The sequence below is a fragment of the Pongo abelii genome, chromosome 12 (assembly GCF_028885655.2).
Source record: "Pongo abelii isolate AG06213 chromosome 12, NHGRI_mPonAbe1-v2.0_pri, whole genome shotgun sequence".
In the NCBI taxonomy this organism is placed as follows: Eukaryota; Metazoa; Chordata; class Mammalia; order Primates; family Hominidae; genus Pongo; species Pongo abelii.
The window spans coordinates 123,308,188-123,328,430 of NC_071997.2; the positions used below are offsets into that span (position 1 = coordinate 123,308,188).

At 39.3% G+C, this 20,243-nt stretch overlaps 1 protein-coding gene across 1 annotated transcript in view; it reads left to right on the forward strand.

Moving 5' to 3' along the window:
• The window catches only part of YWHAQ (tyrosine 3-monooxygenase/tryptophan 5-monooxygenase activation protein theta), a 47,178-nt gene extending 27,273 nt beyond the window's left edge, over positions 1 to 19,905 (forward strand). The window contains 4 exon segments of the mRNA NM_001131572.1: positions 12,351 to 12,474; positions 15,542 to 15,705; positions 16,362 to 16,457; positions 18,539 to 19,905. Of these exon segments, the coding sequence (NP_001125044.1) occupies positions 12,351 to 12,474; positions 15,542 to 15,705; positions 16,362 to 16,457; positions 18,539 to 18,598 (444 nt within the window). The 3' untranslated portion in view covers positions 18,599 to 19,905.
• The last annotated feature ends 338 nt before the right edge of the window (positions 19,906 to 20,243 follow it).

The following is a 20,243-nucleotide window of genomic DNA, read 5'->3' on the forward strand; positions in this document are numbered from 1 at the left end:
GCTGGAGTGCAGTGGCGTGATCTCAGCTCACTGTGACCTCCTCCTCCTGGGTTAAAGAGATTCTCTTGCCTCAGCCTCCCAAGTAGCTGGGATTACAGGCGTACACCACCATGCCCGGCTAGTTTTTAGTATTTTTAATAGAGATGGGGTTTCACCATGCTAGCCAGGCTGCTCTCGAACTCCTGACTGCGAATGATCCACCTGCCTCAGCCTCCCTAAGTGTTGGGATTACCAGGTGTGAGCCACCATGCCTGGCCTATTTTATGGTTTTAATAACATACAGAATTAACCAGGAATGCATCTACTGTGTAAAAATCAAGGAAAGCCAGGCATGGTGGCTCACGCCCATAATCCCAGCACTTTGGGAGGCTGAGGCAGGAGGATCACCTGAGGTCAGGAGTTTGAGACCAGCCTGGCCAACATGGAGAAACCCCGTCTCTACTAAAAAAAATTACAAAAATTAGCCAGGCATGGTTGTGCGTGCCTGTAATCCCAGCTACTCGGGAGGCTGAGGTTCAAGAATTGCTTGAACCTGGGAAGTTGAGGTTGCAGTGAGCTGAGATCGTGTCACTGCACTCCAGCCTGGGCAACAGAGTGAGACTCCGGCTCAAAAAAAAAAAAAAAAAAAAATTAAGGGAGAATTGTACTTTGTTTTGCTTGTAACTTGACTGGTCAGGCCATTCATGATATTTGAACAGATTGTAAATCTGTATTTGAAGGTTGTTTGTTGTTGTTGATTCTTAGAGGCAGGTATCTGACTACGTTGTGTTTATACTTTATATGAATGTTTACCTATTGAAAATACTGTTTTATTAAAAATTACTTTGTTCCTTATACCTTAGGAGATAAATGTACATTTTAAAAGTGTTCCTCAGTCAGGTGGGGTGGCTCATGCCTGTAAGTTCAGCACTTGGGGAGGCCGAAGCAGGAGGATCACTTGAGGCCAGAAGTTCAAGACCAGCCTAGGCAACATAGCAAGACCGTGTCCTTACTATATATATATTTTTTTTTTTTTTTTTTTTTTTTTTTAAGTAGGCATGGTGGTTTACACCTATAATCCCAGCATTTTGGGAGGCCGAGGCGGGAGGACCACTTGAGCCCAGGAGTTACCAGCCTGGACGAGATGATGAGACCCTGTCTCTCCAAAATATAAAAACAATTAGCTGAGCATGGTAGCCCGTGCCTATAGTAGGGCTAAGGTGGGAGGATCCCTTGAGTCCAGGAGTTCAAGGATGCAATAAGCTGTGATCACTGCACTGCACTCTGTTCCAGGCTGGGCGAGACAGCTGGATGGTGGGACTCACCTGTACTCCTAGCTACTCAGGAGTAGCTATTTAAAAAAAAAATGTGCATAGGTGTATTATTAGCTACTAATTTCATTTTAACTTAGTTAAGGAGGCATAAAATATTATTAAAGGACTTATTTTTATTTATTTATTTATTGAGACAGGGTCTTGCTCTGTCACCCAGGCTGGAGTGCAGTGGTGTGATTATAGGTCACTGCAGCCTTGAACATCTGGGTACAAACAACCCTCCTAAGTAGCTGGGACTTACAGGTATGAGGCACCATGCCTGGCTAATTTTTTAATTTTGGGTAGAGACAAGATCATGCTTAGCTGCCTAAACTAATCTGGAACTCCCGGCTACAAGTGATCCTCATTCCTTGGCCTCCCAAAGTGCCAGGATTTTAGGCATGAGCCACCACACCTGGCCAGGAGTTAGCATATTAAAGGGTAATTGGATAGAGGAGGAGGGACAGGATATTTAAAAAGTAAAAGCTCTAATGTATCATTACTGAAGTTGCTTTATTTTTTGGCATTAATGAGGTTAATATTATGGTTCATTGTTTGAATTAGTGTCTGTTCATTTGATATATAGACAACTTTTTGTTTTTAATAATCTTAAGAACCGGCCAGGCGTGGTGGCTCATGCCTGTAATCCCAGCACTTTGGGAGGCCGAGGCAGGCAGATCACCTGAGGTCAGGAGAACAAGACCATCCTGGCCAACACAGCAAAACCCTGTCTACTAAAAATACAAAAAATTACCTGAGCAAGGTGGTGGGTACCTGTAATCCCAGCTACTGGTGGGTACCTGTAATCCCAGCTATACAGGAGGCTGAGGCCGGAGAATCGCTTGAACCTGGGAGGCAGAGGTTGCAATGAGCTAAGATCACACCACTGCACTCCAACCTGGGTGACAGAGTGAGACTCTGTCTCAAAAAAATAAAAACAATCTTAAGAACTGCTCTTAGTTATGGATGGCATCACGTGTGTGGTTCTCAGTGCATGCCTAAGGAAGTTTTATTACCTTTTATATGAACGTTAAATGGTACACCAGGATGATTCATTTTTTACCTTTTAAGTATTGAAGTAATAATTTTAAATTATAATTTTTTTGTTTGTTTTTTTGAGGTGGAGTTTCACTCTTGTTGTCCAGGCTGGAATGCAATGGTGCAATCCTGGCTCACTGCAACCTCTGCCTCCCGGATTCAAGCAGTTCTGCCTCAGCCTCCCGAGTAGCTGTGATTACAGGCGTGCGCCACCACACCCAGCTAATTTTTGTATTATTAGTAGAGACGGGGTTTCACCATGTTGGCCAGGCTGGTCTCAATCTCCTGACTTCAGGTGATCTACCCACCATGGCTTCCCAAAGTGCTGGGATTACAGGCGTGAGCCACCATGCCCGGCCTGAATTATAATATTAATGTCTTATCTACAGGATGACCACACAGTGTCTTCCAAAGTGGGATATTTCTAAGAATGAAAAGAAATAGCATTAATAATTGCAGATTTGGTTGTAGACCACCACAATTAAGTGAATTATCTCAATAAAGCAAGTCACAGAAATTTTTGGTTCCCTAGAGTGTATAAAAGTCATGCTTACACTATACTGTAGTCTGTTAAGTGCACTATAGCATTTTGTCAAAAAACCAGTGTATGTACCTTAAATAGAAAATACTTAATTGCCTAGAAATCGATCATCTAAGCCTTTAGAAGTCCTTATCTTTTTGCTGGTGGAGGGTCTTGCCTCCATGTTGATGGTTGCTGACTGGTTGGGGGTGGCCGTGGCAATTGCTTAAAATAAGGCAACAGTGAAGTTTGCTGCATCAATTGGTGCTTCCTTTCACAAAATATTTTTATTTTTTCTTTTTTTTTGTGACGGAGTTTCGCTCTTGTTGCCCAGGCTGGAGTGCAATGGCGCAACCTCGGCTCACCACAACCTCTGCCTCCCGGGTTCAATCAATTCTCCTTCCTTAGCCTCCCAAGTAGCTGGGATTACAGGCATGCACCACCACACCTGACTAATTTTGTATTTTTAGTAGAGACGGGGTTTCTCCATGTTGGTCAGGCTGGTCTTGAACTCCTGACCTCAGGTGATCCGCCCGCTTGGGCCTCTCAAGTGCTGGGATTATAGGCGTGAGCCACCACACCCGGCCCTCAAAAGATTTTTCTATAGCATGTGATGCTGTTTGATACCATCTTAGCTAGAATAGAATAGAATTTCAAAATCAGAGGCAATCCTCTCAAACCCTGCCACTGCTCTGTCAACTAAGTTTATGCAGTGTTTTCAGTCCTTTGTTGTCATTTCAACAATGTTAATGGCATCTTCACCAGAAGTAGATCCTTCTCAAGAAACCACTTTCTTTGCTCATCCATGAGAAGCAGGTTCTCATCTGTTCAAGTTTTAACATGAGTTTGCAGCAATTCAGTCACATCTTCAGGCTCCATTTCTAATTCTAGTATTTCTCTTGCTGTTTCTACCACATCTGCAGGTGGAAGATTTCCACTGAAATCTTAAAGTCCTCAAAGTCATTCATGAGAGTAGAAATCAGCTTCTTCCAAACTCTTGTTAACGTTAATATTTTGACCTCTTCCCATGAATCACAAATGTTCTTAATGGCATCTAGAATGGTGAATCCTTTCTAGGTGGTTTTCAATTTATTTTGCCCAGATCTGTCAGAAGAACCACTGTCTATGACAGCTATGGCCTTATGAAATGTATTTCTTAAATAATTCTACTTGAAAGTTGAAATTACTCCTTGATCTATGGGCTGCAGAATGGATGTTGTTTTATGTTAGCAGGCATGAAAACAGCATTAATCTTGTACATCTCCCTCAGAACTCTTTGGTAAACAGGTGCTGCATTGTCAATGAGCAATTATAATTTGAAAGGAATCTTTTTTTTTCTGAGCAATAGGTCTCAACAATGGACTTAAAATATTCAGTGAAGCATTTTGTAAACAGATGCTGTCATCTAGGCTTGGTTGGTTGTTCCATTTGTAGAGTGCAGGCAGAGTAGATTTAGCGTAATTCTTAAGGACCCTAGGATTTTTGGAATGCTAAATGAGCATTGGCTTCATCTTAAAGTCACCAGCTGCAATTAGCCCTGAGGAGTCAGCCTTCCTTTAAAGCTTTAAAGTCAGATACTGACCTCCTATGAAAGTCCTTGATGGCATCTTCTGGTATAAGGCTGTTTCCTCTGCATTGGAAATACAGTATTTTGTGTAGCCATCTTCATTCATCAGTGATATTAGCTAGATCTTCTGGATAACTTACTGCAGCTCTACATTAGCACTTGTACCTTCAGCTTGTACTTTTATGTTCTGGAGGTGGCTTCTTTCGGTCAACCTCATGAATCAACCTCTCCTAGCTTCAAATTTTTCTTATGCGGCTTCCTTACTTCTCTCAGCCTTCACTGAATTTAAGAGAATTAAGGCCTTGCTCTGGATTAGGCTTTGATTTAAAGGAATGTTGTGGCTGGCCTCAGCTTCTATCCAGACCACTTAAAGTTTTCTCCATATCATCAATAAAAGTCTGCTTTGCTTTCTTATCATTTGTGTGTTCACTGGGGTAGCACTTTTAATTTCCTTCAAGAACTCTTTGTTTGCACTTACAACATTGCTGTTTGGTACAAGAGGCCCAGCTTTAGCTTGTCTTGGCTTTTGACGTGCCTTCCTCACTAAGTTTAATTATTTCTAGCTTTTGAAAGTAAAAGACATGTAACTCATCTTTTCACTTGAACACTTAATTAAAGGCCATTGTAGAGTTATTAATTGGTCTAATTTTAATATTTTTGTGTCTCAGGGAATAGGTAAGCCAGAGGAGATAGAAGAGATTGAGAGCACCCCATTGTTGGAGCAGTCAGAACAGACACAGCATATATCGATTAAGTTTACCATCTTGTGTGGGCATGCATTGTGGTACCCCAAAACAATTACAGTAGTAACATTAATGACCACCGATCACAGATTGCCATAGCAGATATAATAATCATGAAAAGTTTGAAATATTGGGAGAATTACCAAAATGTGCCACAGAGACATGAAATTGAGCACATGCTGGTGGAAATTGGCTCTGATAGACATGCTTGATTCAGTGTTGCTACAAACCTTCAATTGGTTAAAACAACAAAAACACACCACAGTATCTGCAAAAGAGCAGTAGAGCAAAAGACAATAAAATGAGATCTGTCTGCTAGGACAGTGGGCTTAAACTGGAATGGTCCTGGGCAGCCAGATCACATGGCACTTTACTCCTCCAGTATACCTCATTGTTAAAATGTGGTTGTAGAGGTTTGGAATTTGGTATAGGATTAAGTGAAAAGTTTTAATCTTGTGGATACAAGGATGTAAGGATCTGATTAGGCTTTGCAACTTGAGTTTGACTGATGTCTTCTGTGTGGTGTCTGCTAAATCCCACAGCATATAGGATCAGTCACATTGGTTATAAGGTTTGCTTCTGGCTGGGCACAGTGGCTTATGCCTGTAGTCCCAACAATTTGTGAGGCCAAGGCAGGCGGACCACCTGAAGTCGGGAGTTTGAGACCAGCCTGACCAACATGGAGAAACCTCGTCTCTACTAAAAAAAAAAAAAAAAAAAAAAAAAAAAAAAAAATTAGCCAGGCATGGTGGTGCATGCCTGTAGTCCCAGTTACTCGGGAGGCTGAGGCAGGAGAATCGCTTGAAACTGGGAGGCAGAGGTTGCGGTGAGCTGAGATCGCGCCATTGCACTCCAGCCTGGGCAACAAGAGTGAAACTCTGTCTCAAAAAAAAAAAAAAAGGTTTGCTTCTATCTCTGAAAATTTTTACTTCATTCCATATTTCATTTTTTTGAAAATGAACTTAACATGGGCACCAGAATGGGGTTGATTCATCATTCTTGGATTCTAAGTCCTAACAAATGTTTTTTTTTTTTTTTTGAGAAGGAGTTTCGCTCTTTTGCCCAGGCTGGAGTGCAGTGGCGTGATCTTGTCTCACTGCAACCCTCTGCCTTCCGGTTTCAAGCGATTCTCCTGCCTCAGCCTCCCAAATAGCTGGGATTACAGGTGACTGCCACCACGCCTGGCTAATTTTTGTATTTTTAGTAGCGACAGGGTTTCACCGTGTTGGCCAGGCTGGTCTCGAACTCCTGACCTCGTGATCCGCCAACCCCCGGCCTCCCAAAGTGCTGGCATTATAGGCGTGAGCCACTGTGTCCGGCCCAACAATTCTTAGTGTAACATTTTAAAATAACACAAGGACACTTGACTGTTTAACGCATTCATTTTATTAATGATTGAAAATATTTCCATGGATGAATTGATGTTATATGATCAACTTGGATTAAGTCTTAGGTGATTCACTGCCTCCTTGGTTAAGGCAACAAATCCTTTATGAGATTTAATTCTAGCAGATATAGTCATAAAATGGTAGTTTCTGAGACCAGAGACCTTTAGATCATAATAGTCTCATCACATAGTTACAGAGACAGACACTTGAGAAGGTGTGATTTCCTACAAGATTATAGAGCTAACGATAGTATAAAAGTTAGTTCCACAAATTATAATCTAATTTCTAAAACTCATATATTCTGATACATAACACAGAGTTACTGTGTCCCTTTTTTGTTTTACTGATTAAATCTCTAAACTGGGCGCCGTGGCTCAGGCCTGTAATCCTCGCACTTTGGGAGACTGAAGAGGGCGGATCCCTTGAGGTCAGGAGTTCGAGACCAGCCATGGTGAAACCCTGTCCCAGTTACTTGGGGAGGCTGAGGCCAAAGAATCGCTTGAACCGGGAGGCGAAGGGTGCAGGTGAGCTGAGATTGCGCCACTGCGCTTCAGCCTGGATTGGCAGAGTGAGACTCGGTCTCAAGGGGGGAAAAAAAATCTGTAGCTAGATTTGGCCTTATCTTTCTTAGAAGTGCTCCGTTTTAGGGTCTATTAATATGCTGGCTAACTGATAATATAGAAATAATGACTGATATGTATATCCTAAAGTTAGAGATTCAGCATGTTAATAGTGTGTTTGCTAATGAACCTCAGTAAACTATTAGGAAAATGAAACTTCTTAGAACATTTTTTTGCTTCCTGTTATTTTGTGTGTATTTTAAGCCTCTTCATAACAGTTACCTACTCTTTCTTAAATAAATCAGTCCTATAGATAAGCATAGTAAGACAAGAGTAGCTTATTTAGTCTGTAAAATGGAAATCGCTTATAAATGAATTTAGAATTAAAAGATTAATTTGTTGAGTGTTAACAGAATTTTACCACTGAAACCAAATAAATTATTTTGAAAAAGTGGTTGAAGTGACAGTAGGATTGTTTTATACAATAGTTAACTCTTGAAGATCGTGTGGGGGTTTTGTTGTTCTTCTGGAAGCCTTTTTTCCCTAAGATATGGGGGTGGGGGAAAGGAGGAATAGTTACTATTCTAAATTTGCATTAATATTATTTCTCGACAGTTTCATTTCTTATATTATTCTTTACAGCTTTTGTGTTGTAGTCTATTATTGTTCCCATCCTATTTTTCTAAGATTAAACTTATTCTGAGTTCCTTTAGCATTTCCTAAAGCAACCTCTATAATAACTTTGATTCTTTCCTTTCACTTTCCTTGTTTCTTTGGTCTAGAGTGTTCAGAATTACTAGTTCCTCTTTTATTGTGGATAGTACATTGACCTCTTAGTTTTCAAATTCTCAAAAAGGAACACACTACCATCCACGTTTTACCCTCAATCAAGTAACACTGTCAGCACCAGAGGGACCTCCAATCTTAGCCCACCAAAACTCCCAAGATAATAAAATTTGCTAACGAGTTTACAAGGGGGAGCTCCTGCTTAAATGATAAGAATAATGTACAGAAGAAATCAGTGGGGGAACATCTAACTATACTCCCTTCTGGTGACTTTTTTTTTTTTTTTTTTTTTTTTTTTTTTTTTTTGAGATGGAATTTTGCTCTTGTTGCCCACGCTGGAGTTCAATATCTCAGCTCACTGGAACTTCTGCCTCCCGGGTTCAAGCAATTCTCCTGTGTCAGCCTCCCAAATAGCTGGGATTACATGCATGTGTCACCACGCCCGGCTAATTTTGTATTTTTAGTAGAAATGGGGTTTCACCATATTGGTCAGGCTGGTCTCGAACTCCTGACCTCAAGTGATCCACCCATCTTGGCCTCCCAAAGTGCTGGGATAACAGGCATGAGCCACGGCACCTGGCCCTCCCTCCTGACTTCTGGGAAAGACTTTCAGGGAGTTATGTGTCAGTTTGGGGTTTTTGGTCTCTGATCTGTGTTTTTTACAATAATTTTAAGATATTATACATTTATAGGCTATATTCTATCTGGTATTAATAATATTTGGTATTGATAATACAGATACAGACTTGATTATTTGGGAAGGACATGAAGCAGAATCCATTATGTCTTTTAGTTGAGCTAAAGTATACATCTTTACTTACTGATAGTGTATGGAAAGACAGAATTATTCTGTACCTGTTGTTTCCTTCACAGAGAGCTAGTGGCATCTGACAAAGAACCATGATACCTGGCTGAAACTCCAGGATGGAAGTAATGCCCAAGTCACTTTATAAAAGCCCAGCACTTTTATAAATCATACGTAATGGCTTTATGCAAACTAGTAGTCAAAGTTAATAATTTTAGAAAGGAAAGGTTAGTTTTTAAGTGGCTGTGTTGTAATGAATGCAGTAGCTGTTTGGCAGCTTTCTGAATACTTGGAAGGCCCTTTGTCCACAGTCCTTGAGAACACCCACACATCTAGCATGAGTGACTCAGGAGAGACTAATGCTAGAATGAAAATTTCTCTCTTCCCTACTCCTCACCCTAAGCCCTTGTTCTAGTCAGACTTTTCTCAACCCCTGCTCTTACACATCTGCCACAGTTAACAGAGCACTAGGTCTTAAAGGTACTGAGTAGCTTTTTTTGTGACTATAAATAATATCTTCACCAGAGCTGGCACCTTTTCAGAGATCCTGTGGAATTTCGTTGTAACTGACTGACTCACTTGGAGGAACAAGAAAAGTGAGAGGCATCTTACTTTACATTAGAGTTCCTTGGTGTGGGTACAGGCAGAGGTGGTATTTCTGTCGGTATAAATACTATGTTTGCCTTCTTTGATACTACTTCTCAGAATCCACTCATTTAAAGATACCAATGACTGAGTCAGTTTGAGATCTAGAACTTTTTTTGTGACTATCTCACTATTGCCTCCTACCCCCCTCCTTCCACCACAACCCTAAATTCAGTTCATAAAAATAGTTTTTAAATTGAAAGTCATCCATAATACATGAAAATGGTAATAGAGGAAAAAGTTAAAGTAATATAATTTTTTAAGATTTGAGTGTCTCAGTTTATTAAATAACTATTAAAATTACATTGGTGATGTTGAGCACAATAAATTCTGAAAATCTGATTCGTCTGTTGTTTTTACAGTTAAGAGTGTAGTGATGCTGGAGCAGCACTTGTCACGGTTGCCTTTAGTTTGGGTGTGGCCCTAATGACCTCTGTTGCCACACTTCTGGCTCAGCAACTTTCCAACTTGAGCCACAATTTTGATACTCATCACTTCTATAATGCATAAACTTCTGAGACTTCGATACATAATTTTATACTAACTTTTTGTGCGTGTGTGTGTGTGTGTGTGTTTTAACTTCCTCTGGCCTCAGGCCCTTAAAAAAAATATATATATATGTATATTTTTTTTAATCTATTTAAAATATTTTTTAAATTAAAGGATTTTTAATGTTTTTCTGGTTTTTTTCTTTTAGAGACAGACAGGGTCTCTTTTGCTCTGTCTCCCAGGCTGGAATGCAGTGGCACGATCATGGCTCACTGCAGCCTCCACCCCCGGGGCTTAAGCTTTCCTTCTGCCTCAGCCTTCCAAGTAGCTGGGACTACAGGTGTGTGCCACCACACCTAATTTTTTAAAAATTCTTTGTAGAGACAGGGTCCCATTATGTTGCCCAGGCTGGTGTCAAACTCCTGGGCTCTCAAGAAATCCTCTTGCCTCCACCTCTACTTCCCAGAGTGCTTGGATGATAGGTGTGAACTGTTGTACGCAGCCTCTGTTTATTTTCTTTTAAAATAACTTATGGGCCAGGCGCAGTGGCTCACGCCTGTAATCCCAGTACTTTGGGAGGCCGAGGTGGGGAGATCACTTGAGGTCAGGAATTTGAGACCAGCCTGATCAACATGGTGAAACCCTGTCTCTACTAAAAATACAAAAGTAAGCTGGGCATGGTGGTGTGTGCCTGTAGTCCCAGCTGCTCGGGAGGCTGAGGCAGGAGAATCATTTGAGAATCACCACTGCACTCTAGCCTGGGCAGCAGAGTGAGACTTTGTCTCAAAAAAAAAAAGAAACACATGGATGCAGTGATTGCATTTTGTTAGACCACTTTTAGTCAGATAAACAAGAAGAAAGTTCTCGGTTAGAATTGTGTATTTTTAAATTTATAAACAGCCTTCCTTTTCTTTAGCAGTTATGTGAATTTGACTCAACCTTGTTTATTCTCCAGACTTGCCAATTTGGTATCATAGATGGTATTTTTATGTAATATTAACTGATCGTATCTGTGGTTATTTTTCCAAAATGTAAAAAGGATCATCTTCTCTCTTCCCTGCTTTAAAACGTTCACTAGTTTCACTTTTCCTAGAGCAGTGCTTTTCAAACTGTGTACCTAGGCTGATACTAGCTAACATTTACTGAGCACTTAACATGTGACACTATTCCAGGCTTTGACATCTGTTACTGGTTTTATTCTCAAACCAATGAAGTAGGTATTAGTATCTTAACATTTTTATGAGAATTTCATTTTGCTTTGTAATATTTAATACAAAAAGGCTTTTTTTTGTTTTTGTTTTTGTTTTTTGAGACGGAGTCCGCACTGTCACCCGGGCTGCAGTGCCGTAACATGATCTGGGCTCACTGCAACCTCCGCCTCCCAGGTTCAAGCAATTCTCCTGCTTCAGCCTCCCGAGTAGCTCGGATTACAGGTGCCCACCATCACGCCTGGCTAATTTTTTGTATCTTTAGTAGAGACGGGGTTTCATTATGTTGGCCAGGCTGGTCTCGAACTCCTGACCTTGTGATCTGCCTGCCTCAGCATCCCAAAGTGCTGGGATTACAGCCGTGAGCCAACGCGCCTGGCCCTAAAAAGGTTTTTAAATGGATGACCTAGCATCAAGAAAAATTGAATCTAAGAAGATTTCTATCATATTTGTCTTTTGTGACTTTTTATACTCCAAGGCATAGCATACCATGTACTAGAAGTGAAAATTTCTTTGTATGAAATTAGGGACAAAAGACATAAGAACTTTTTAAAAAAAAAAATTAGATTTCGTAGACCTAAAATTATTCTTTTAAATTGCTGTGCAAGTTTCTAAACCTCTTACTCTCGATTCCTGTATTTACCTCATTTTAGATGGATGCTTGACTGCAGAGGGCACTGAGTAGCACTATTCTCCCTCGTACTTGATGTTTTAAACATTTTGTTACCCCTCCCTAAAATGAGTGCACATCCCTGTTTTCTGTTTGGTGCATTTCTACTTTTCCTTCTTGACACCTCAAATACTCTTTCCCTGGGAAGCCTGTCTTAACTGGGGGCCATCTCCAGCAGAGCTACTCCATCTCTGTGCTTCCTTAGCACCATATTCACATCTTTCTTAGTTCTTGGTGTGTAGTTGGTGTACTTATAGACTGTGAGCTTCTTGAGGGCAGGGGCCTGATTTTAAGTCTTCTCTGTATCCGTTATAGCACCTAGCAGGTATGAGTAAATGTTTGTTGAATGAATGGATGACTGAACAGACAGGCTGTTTCAAATTACAATGTTTGGTGTAATCTAGAATCTAGCCTTACCATTAGAAACTATAAGCTACATCATTTAAAGCCTCCCAGGGCAACTAGTGGCAACAACCTAACCCCTGCTCTAAGAACGTGCTTCAAGTCCAGGCTGGTATGGTGTAGTATTACTGTAGTAGTTAATGATTGAAATGCCCGCTAGGCAGAAGTTTTATCATTTAATGATAATGCAGAGTAGGCAGAAGTTTAGTGCTTAATGTTCTGTCTTATTTATTTCAGGAATTGTTGGATAAATATTTAATAGCCAATGCAACTAATCCAGAGAGTAAGGTCTTCTATCTGAAAATGAAGGGTGATTACTTCCGGTACCTTGCTGAAGTTGCATGTGGTGATGATCGAAAACGTAAGTATATTTGTTATATGGGCAAAAGTAGAATATAAAAAAAAGAAATGGGGTTAAATGGGACATTATGACAGTATACGTAGTCTTCAGACTCTTTGTGACTTAATAATTGAACGTATGTCAAGAAAATTAGTATTACCTTATGTTCTCAAAAATGAAAATTGGATTATAAATTTACATCACATGCTCTTTAAAAAAATCAAGCTCATCTGTGAACTCTATAATCTCATATGGTATTATTTAAAACAGGATTAATCTTTTATGCTTTTTAGAATTTTGGTTCACCATATTTTTAGCTCCAGAGTTTTTTGTGTAAACTTTATGAGTGATTCTGCATTTCACATGGCCTGTTATGCCTTAAAACTTCAGATCACTGGAAATTACATACAGAACGTGGAAACAGGTTGTTGTGCTTTTTCTGTTTGTCATATTCATTATCGTCTATTTTAAGGGTTCATAACATTGACTGCTAATTACATATAATCAAATTTCTGAGGAGAGCTGAAATGAGTGTGTTATTGCTGGTGTATAACTTGTTCCAACTTCACAGTAAGTTTGAATGACTCATGGTTAGGTTTTACTTGAGAAGGTTGAATACACAGGAATTGTTGATTAATCAAGTAGTGGTCATAAAAATAGATTTTAGTATTAAATACCTTTCTTTTTTTTAACCTAGACTATCAGAAAACATGGATATGTGAAAAAGTGACCGAATTGCCTAACTTGATAATAAAAATGTGAAGTGAATTTATTTGCAGTGAATGTCTCTTGGGATACTGGCAGCTGAAGATGATAGATCTCATTAAGTTTAGTGTATGTGCTTGCTACCAAATTTATCAAGTTCTAGGTAGTAGAAGTATCAGTCCTTATTTTTTCCAGTAAGTTTGTTATTTTGTTCTTAATTTTGCCCTGTCTGCAAAGATATACCCCTACAAATAGTTACTATGATCTGAAAATGAGAGTTTTGCCATCCTAAATGTCAGTGTAACTGAATATATAAAGAGAACTTGTACCTGAGAAACTGTTGTACCTTGCTGTAACAAAATCTATATACTAAACTTACTTATTCTGTTACTGATGTGTAACTTCTGTTGCCATGAAGGTAAGCAGATTTGGGCATGATACTGGCACGGAACTGTACAGTTAAGTATCAGAAAGCCAAAGAGAAGTATTTGGGAGATTGAGACATAGCTGTAGCTTTAACCTGATTTAACCCTTAGGAGCTCATTGGCACTTTCAGGTCTCACACGTAGTCCTGTGTGCATTCTGATAGTCTGGGATTCATAGATAGGCTGTCTTTGTAGCCTAATTGCTGAGACACTGGTGCTTCCTAATTTGCCAGGCTGCAAGAACTTCTTACTGCATGCGGGCTGTACCAGTCAGGGATTAGATCAATAAATGTGCCATTTCAGAGGAAGGAAAATGAACATAATTCAGGTCATAAAGGGATAGCTTAATTCTCTTATGTCAGTATCTCTAAAGCTGTAATAGGCCAGTGGCCTCATACAGAAAACTACCCTTTTCAAAACATGAGTATAATCAGATTAGTGTTGGTAATACTGAACATTTTTTGAAGGGAGAGTAACATTTTAATTAGGCCAGTAATCAAACTCTGATCAGAGCAGATTTTGTCCTATGTATTGAAACTTTTATATTGCCTTTCAAATAATACCTCTTAATACTAAGAATCAGTATTTCTCCAAATTAGAAAAATAGAGATTTTGGTGTTGATGATCTTTGTAAAGTTTACATTATTTAGGGAAAGGGTATTCCAATCAAATTATTATTATTATTATTATTATTATTATAATTAATTTTGAACGGAGTTTTGCTGTTGTTGCCCAGGTTGAAGTGCAATGGCGCAATCTTGGCTTACCGTAAGCTCTGCCTCCTGGGTTCAAGTGAGGCTCGTGCCTCAGCCTCCCAAGTAGCTGGGATTACAGGCATGCGTCACCACTCCCATCTAATTTTTGTATTATTAGTAGAAACGGGGTTTCTCCATGTTGGTAAGGCTGGTCTTGTACCTCCAACCTCAGGTGATCTGCCCTCCTCAGCCTCCCAAAGTGCTAGGATTACAGGCGTGAGCCACTGCGCCCCTTCCAGTCAAATTATTTTTAATTGCTGCATTTCCAAGTAATAGAATTAAAAGACATAAAATAAGAAAATAGTTTTAGCCTAGGGATGGAAAAAAGTCTGATTTACTATAACATCTCATGTTTTTTTCCATTAAGCTGTTTATATGTAAGCAACATTCTAAACTGGTTTTTTGTTTGGTTTGTTTGTTTGAGACAAACTGTCACCCAGGTTGGGAGTGCAGCAGCATGATCTTGGCTCACTGCAACTTCAACCTCCTGGGCTCAAGGGGTCCTCCCACCTCAGCCTCCCAAGTAGCTAGAGCTACAGGCACGCACTACCATGCCTAGCTTTTTTTTTATTATTATTTTTTGTAGAGACAGGGATAAGGTCTCCCTGTGTTGCCTAGGCTGGTCTTGAACTCTCAGGTTCAAGTGATCCCCCTGCCTCACCTTCCCAAAGTGTTGGGATTACAGGCATGAGCCACTGCACCTGGCCATAAACAAGTTCTTAAATACCCAGTACACAGTATTGTTTTTATGTGTTTGTTTTTGAGACAGAGTGTCGTTCTGTCGCCCAAGCTGGAGTGCAGTGGTGTGATCTCGGCTCACTGCAACCTCTGCCTCCCGGGTTCAAGCGATTCTCATGCCTCAGCCTCCTGAGTAGCTGGGATTACAGATGCCCGCCATCATGCCTGGCTAATTTTTGTATTTTTAGTAGAGATGGGGTTTCGCCATGTTGGCCAGACTGGTCTTGAACTCCTGATCTCAAGTGATCCATCCACCTCGGCCTCCCAAAGTGCTGGGATTATAGGCGTGAGCCACCGTGCCTGGCCACGATAATGTTTTTTGTTAGCTACCGTGATTTTAAAAGACCCATACAGAGAAAAATCTTGGTTCTACCAAGAGCTAGTAGCATATGTTCAAGTTGTTAATGTACTATGTACTGGATGGTTATTTTTAATATTGCACTTCGTATTTTTTGCTCTTCACAGAAACGATAGATAATTCCCAAGGAGCTTACCAAGAGGCGTTTGATATAAGCAAGAAAGAGATGCAACCCACACACCCAATCCGCCTGGGGCTTGCTCTTAACTTTTCTGTATTTTACTATGAGATTCTTAATAACCCAGAGCTTGCCTGCACGCTGGCTAAAACGGTAAGATGTGTGTCGAGGAAATACCTACTTTAGCTACAGTTATTTGAGATACCAGGTATGTTAATTTATAGGTATTTTACTTGGATACCCAGGAATGATTTCTACTATATTTATTTTGAAATCTCCTCTTTTTCTTCCCATCATGATTACCTACTCCTACCCCGACACCTTACTCTACCCTATGATTATAAGCAGTGATGTGCCTACAGAGCATACTGAGCAGAGTAATCAAAGAAGGATAAATGATGTTAAGAAGGAAACATAAAAGATTAGAAAGTCATGCCTGCCAGGTTTGGTCACTAGAATAGCTGTGCATTAGCCACATTCCTCAAAGTGGCTCAAAACGAGAGAATAAAGAGGACCCTGTACAGATAAGTACTACTTCTTACTGGAAAGAAGTCTGTTAAGCATTGCTGCTGTTCCGTTGTCCTGTGAAAGAACCAAGACATGCTTGTTTACTAAATGTATAGTTTTATAAAATTCCAGTCATACTCGTAAGTTCTTAAACTGAGAGTGTGAGAGAATGGTTCCGTTGAGTTTGTTGATGGTAGAACATAAGGTGGGTGTTCACTTATTTTGTAACAATGGTTTGTAATTGTAGAATAACCAGTTTTTGTCAATGCACATATTTTACCATGGATATTAATATTTATCAGGCTTTTGATGAGGCCATTGCTGAACTTGATACACTGAATGAAGACTCATACAAAGACAGCACCCTCATCATGCAGTTGCTTAGAGACAACCTAACAGTGAGTTGTTTACTCTTTTAATTTTATTTCCTTTTCAGAAACAAAAGTATTTATATTTTATTTTGGACTTCGTGTCTTTTAGGGAAAATACATAAGAGCTGAAAGTATGAGATACGTGTTAGTATTTTATGGGACGAACATTATTTTGTAGGCGGGTTTTCAAGTTGAATAGGCATTTTATCAGACCTTCCTGAGAAGGTACTAACATTATAGGAACTCAATATTAATATTACTATTTCATTGGGATGAAGATGTTGATAAATTATGTTAATAAAGAGAGCTTATAAAGTTTCAATATTTTGGGGCAAATCAGCTATAGCCAGTTAGGGACTATCTAAATATCTAGGCTTTCTTAAAATCACATGAAGTACCTTGCTCTAATAAAAGTTTACTTTGTGAATTGTGCATGATATTCTACAAGCATTTAGGGAGTGAACCTGTACCTAAACTTACTCCTTCTCTGCTTCTAGGCAAAAGCTTCTGTTTTGTTTGTCTTTTTCTCCCTGCTTCTTAGATAGGTAATTGATAAAGGAAGTAATCAAGAAAAAGCACAGCTTAAGCTTTACTTTAACATTCTTTTGTAGGTTCAAGTAAATTTGATAGGTAAAATCTTAGACTTCACAGAAGGAAAAAGAAGGGAACAAATCTTTTAATATAAGTCTCGTCCTCCCAGCCCCCTAGTTTGGTGCTTTATCATTTACTAGATAGGATTTTTTAAATATTAGCACCATGTCTATTCAATTTTGCTGAATAGGGTAATTATGAATCCACTGAAAGGGGAATGAAGACCCTGCATTTCTAGCCATGAGAAGTGCCTGTGGTTGTGAGGGGACAATGGAAGATGATCAGCAAATAGTTCTACAGAGGAAGAGCAAATTAGGCAGTTATACCTCTTCCCAGATGTATACCTTGGAGTTACCTATCTTTTAATCGGTTTTGTTTTCTCTATTATGGAGACAGGTCTTTGGGGGATTTTGTTTTGTTTGTTTTTATTTAGTATCTTCATAATAACCTAAGGATTATGTAAGATTCTAGCTTTTCTGAAATTAACACTAATGTCTTGCTGTTGGTCTAATAAAGTGCAATTATAGTCAATAAATACTGACTTCTCTTCTTCACTTCATCTTTCTATCCTAAAATTAGAGAGATCCTGGAAGATCCACTTAGTTTTAACATTCTAATTCAAGAACCCTGTCTATACATGCACACATTGCTTCCCTGTAGCTTCCATCACCCACTTCTATTTAATTCTTGGAGAAACACAAAGTAAGTCTGCTTTTCCTATAGTTTAGCCCTTCACACACTTGAAAGTTGTTAACCATGATTGTGGCTTTTTCCTCCCTGTGACAGTGTTTTGCTCTATGAGTCTATAATAATACTGCAGTAGTGCTTTCAAGAGGAGCACTGGGCTGCTGCGAATAGAGACAGCATTAAATTCTAAGGCTATCACTTTGCTTATTCTGAAAGTAGAGTGCCTTTTTTAAAAAGTTACTTTCTTTTTTGTTTTTGTTTTTTTTTTTTGAGACAGGATCTCACCCTGTTGCCTAGGCTGGAGTGCAGTGTCGTAATCATGGCTCACTGCAGCCTCAACCTCCTGGATTCAAGCAGTCCTCCTGCCTCAGCCTCCTGAGTAATTAGGGCTATAGGCACACACCACCCCTTACCTGGCCAATTTTGTTTTTGAAATTTTTTGTAGACATGGGATCTTGCTTATGCCGTCCAGGCTGTTGAACTCCTGGCCTCATGCGATCTTCTCATCTCGGCCTCCCTAGGTGCTGGGATTACAGGCGTGAGCCACTGTGCCTGGCCAAATGCTTTTTAAATAAAAAGGAAGCTATAAAACCATGCCCCAGTGGTATATGTATGTATGTCATTTTGTAAATGCGTAGTGAAAGGTCTGCAAGGATGTACTTTGGGAAGGAGATGGTCTTTGGGGTTTTGAGAGAGAACTTCAGTCTTAGTCAAGATCTCCATTGTTTGAGGAATTTACTACTCTTGTAGTTAATTTTGATATAACAATAGTACTTAGTGTAATTGCCTAATCTAGAAATAGTAACTTAATATGATTCTTCTTTTTCTAGCTTTGGACATCAGACAGTGCAGGAGAAGAATGTGATGCGGCAGAAGGGGCTGAAAACTAAATCCATACAGGGTGTCATCCTTCTTTCCTTCAAGAAACCTTTTTACACATCTCCATTCCTTATTCCACTTGGATTTCCTATAGCAAAGAAACCCATTCATGTGTATGGAATCAACTGTTTATAGTCTTTTCACACTGCAGCTTTGGGAAAACTTCATTCCTTGATTTGTGTTTGTCTTGGCCTTCCTGGTGTGCAGTACTGCTGTAGAAAAGTATTAATAGCTTCATTTCATATAAACATAAGTAACTCCCAAACACTTATGTAGAGGACTAAAAATGTATCTGGTATTTAAGTAATCTGAACCAGTTCTGCAAGTGACTGTGTTTTGTATTACTGTGAAAATAAGAAAATGTAGTTAATTACAATTTAAAGAGTGTTCCACATAACTTCTTAATTTCTACATTCCCTCCCTTACTCTTCGGGGGTTTCCTTTCAGTAAGCAACTTTTCCATGCTCTTAATGTATTCCTTTTTAGTAGGAATCCAGAAGTATTAGATTGAATGGAAAAGCACTTGCCATCTCTGTCTAGGGGTCACAAATTGAAATGGCTCCTGTATCACATACGGAGGTCTTGTGTATCTGTGGCAACAGGGAGTTTCCTTATTCACTCTTTATTTGCTGCTGTTTAAGTTGCCAACCTCCCTTCCCAATAAAAATTCACTTACACCTCCTGCCTTTGTAGTTCTGGTATTCACTTTACTATGTGATAGAAGTAGCATGTTGCTGCCAGAATACAAGCATTGCTTTTGGCAAATTAAAGTGCATGTCATTTCTTAATACACTAGAAAGGGGAAATAAATTAAAGTACACAAGTCCAAGTCTAAAACTTTAGTACTTTTCCATGCAGATTTGTGCACATGTGAGAGGGTGTCCAGTTTGTCTAGTGATTGTTATTTAGAGAGTTGGACCACTATTGTGTGTTGCTAATCATTGACTGTAGTCCCAAAAAAGCCTTGTGAAAATGTTATGCCCTATGTAACAGCAGAGTAACATAAAATAAAAGTACATTTTATAAACCATTTACTATGGCTTTGTAACAATTGCGTACCCATATTTTAAGGGACAGGTGAATTTACTACTTTCTAAAGTTTATTGATACTTCCCTTTTATGTAAAATGTAGTAGTGATACCTATATTTCCACATTGTGCATTGTGACACACTTGTCTAGGGATGCCTGGAAATGTATAAAATTGGACTGCATTTCGTAGAGTGTTTTACTATAGATCAGTCTCATGGGCCATCTCTTCCTCAGATGTAAATGATATCTGGTTAAGTGTTATATGGAATAAAGTGGACATTTTAAAACTAGCAAAGTTAATTATGTGATTGTGAGTGCCTTGGCTGTTATTAGAATTGTGCTTCAGTGGATATTCAAAAGGAATGTAAGAGTTCAGACCCAGATACTCCTCAACTTAAAATGGGGCTACACCCTGATAAACCCATTGCAAGTTGAAAATACGAAGTCAAAACTGCATTGAGTACACCTAACCTAATGAACATTATAGCTTAGCCTATCCTACATTAAATGTGCCCAGAACACTTAGTCCTACAGTTGGGCAAAATCAAAGAACATGAAGCCTACTTTATACTAAAGTGTTGGATCTCTCATGTAATTTGTTGAACACTGAAAGTGAAAAACATTGA